Below are 1,606 nucleotides of genomic sequence, written 5' to 3'. Positions count from 1 at the left end.
AATTTTGTACTACATGAAGATATAAGTATAATTTCAAAAGAACAATCACCAGAGGTTTGAATAGTAAATTCATAGTAAAGTAATAGTAAATAAATAGTAATAGTAAAGTAAAGTAAAGTAAAGAACAATAGTAATTATAAATAAAAAACTGAATAAACGTAAAAATAGTAAAGTGAAGACATAGAATCATATAAGGGGATTACATAAATATTTTGAATTTAGAGCATAAAGTTTTAAAAGCATTTTTGTTCTTGGAAGAGGATGACATATAGAAATAAATTAATTCATTTAAGAAAGAACTACATGAGGGTTTCGTCATAGTATTTTTAAATTTATGGATATAAACTTTAGCCTCCCATATATCCCAGTTACATGTTCGGTTTTCCGCCGCTGTCGCTGTGGAAACTCCACCCGCCCGGTATAACGCTTCACCGGCTGGTAAATGGTGCGCACCCACCGACTCGCTTCTCTTTAAATGTCTCTCAAACCAAAAACAACAAAAGTTCGTTCTTTCCCGCCTTACGGTGACCTACCCATTTGCCTTTAACTCGGTGTCGTTTGGCCGTCAACGGTCTAATGTCTTTAATTCTCCTCAGTAAAACTGTTGAGGTCTCCAGGAAGAGCGCCATCACGAAGTGTGCAACAGCGTTTTCCTCCGGTTCTCTCTTCGTCCTCCAAAGAAACAGTTCCGCTGTACTGAAAATCACTTGGGTGGGGCTTAGGCAAACTCTGCGTGTGATTGGACTAAATTGACGTCGATAAAACTTTTGACCAATAGAAGGCTTCACACGGAGGGAAGCGTTCTAGTCGTTTCCTGGAGTGTGACCGACCTCACGTCCTCGAGCAGGGACATTAGCGCAGCTTGAACTGAGCGGTTAGCTGGTTTAACAGTCGCAGAAATGGTTTTTGAGAGGAAAATGCTCACATATGGAGACCCTGAGGAAGAGGTAAAGAACATATGAAAACCTGTGTTAAAGGAAGTCCGGTTGTGTTTCAGCTGTGGACTCCATGAGCGAAGGGTCAGCCTGAAAACATGGTGAAACTAACATTAAAGCTACTAAACACTGATTCTATTAATCAAGGCTTGAATGAATGCAGTAAATGTAATAAACCGGGATGTACACATTTTTTTATGTTTAATTCTGAATAATTAATGAAGAGCTACTGCCAATTTTATTTAAATACGATTTCCCACCCTGTACTCTTTGATCATTGTTTAAATTTTAATTTGAACTTTAAACCCTTTTCCTGCCATTGATCAGGAGGAGGATGCTCCAGAAGAGGAAGAGGAGGAAGAAGAAGAGGAAGATCTAGTGGTGAGTTGGAGGATGTCTGTGCTTCATGATCAGCATGTTTTCACTCTTTATTTTACTACATGTGTTTATTTAGTGAGGGGAGTAATTAGTAACAGTTACTTCAGTAAATTTTATTAAAAAAGATGTACTTACTGTACTTTTTTTTTTTATCCTTTTCTCGCCTTGTTTAAAGTCGTATGGAAATCATATTTAAATCTCAAATTATCAAATTTATCAGACCATATTGTCCCAAAATTTAAAACAATTCTATTCAAAATAAATCCTGTCTTTTTTTTCATTATCTTCTGCAG

At 36.7% G+C, this 1,606-nt stretch overlaps 1 protein-coding gene across 1 annotated transcript in view; it reads right to left on the bottom strand.

The window, feature by feature from the left end:
* Nucleotides 1–792, bottom strand: part of nsun4 (NOP2/Sun RNA methyltransferase family member 4) — an 8,925-nt gene extending 8,133 nt beyond the window's left edge. The window contains 1 exon segment of the mRNA XM_015402150.1: nucleotides 534–792. Within this exon segment, the coding sequence (XP_015257636.1) occupies nucleotides 534–629 (96 nt within the window). The 5' untranslated portion in view covers nucleotides 630–792.
* Nucleotides 793–1,606: the final 814 nt, after the last annotated feature.

This window comes from Cyprinodon variegatus, unplaced genomic scaffold (genome assembly GCF_000732505.1).
Source record: "Cyprinodon variegatus isolate N-32 unplaced genomic scaffold, C_variegatus-1.0 Scaffold1307, whole genome shotgun sequence".
NCBI classification, from domain to species: domain Eukaryota; kingdom Metazoa; phylum Chordata; class Actinopteri; order Cyprinodontiformes; family Cyprinodontidae; genus Cyprinodon; species Cyprinodon variegatus.
The sequence above is the reverse complement of the archived record's forward strand: the minus strand, read 5'-3'. Positions and strand labels throughout refer to the sequence as shown.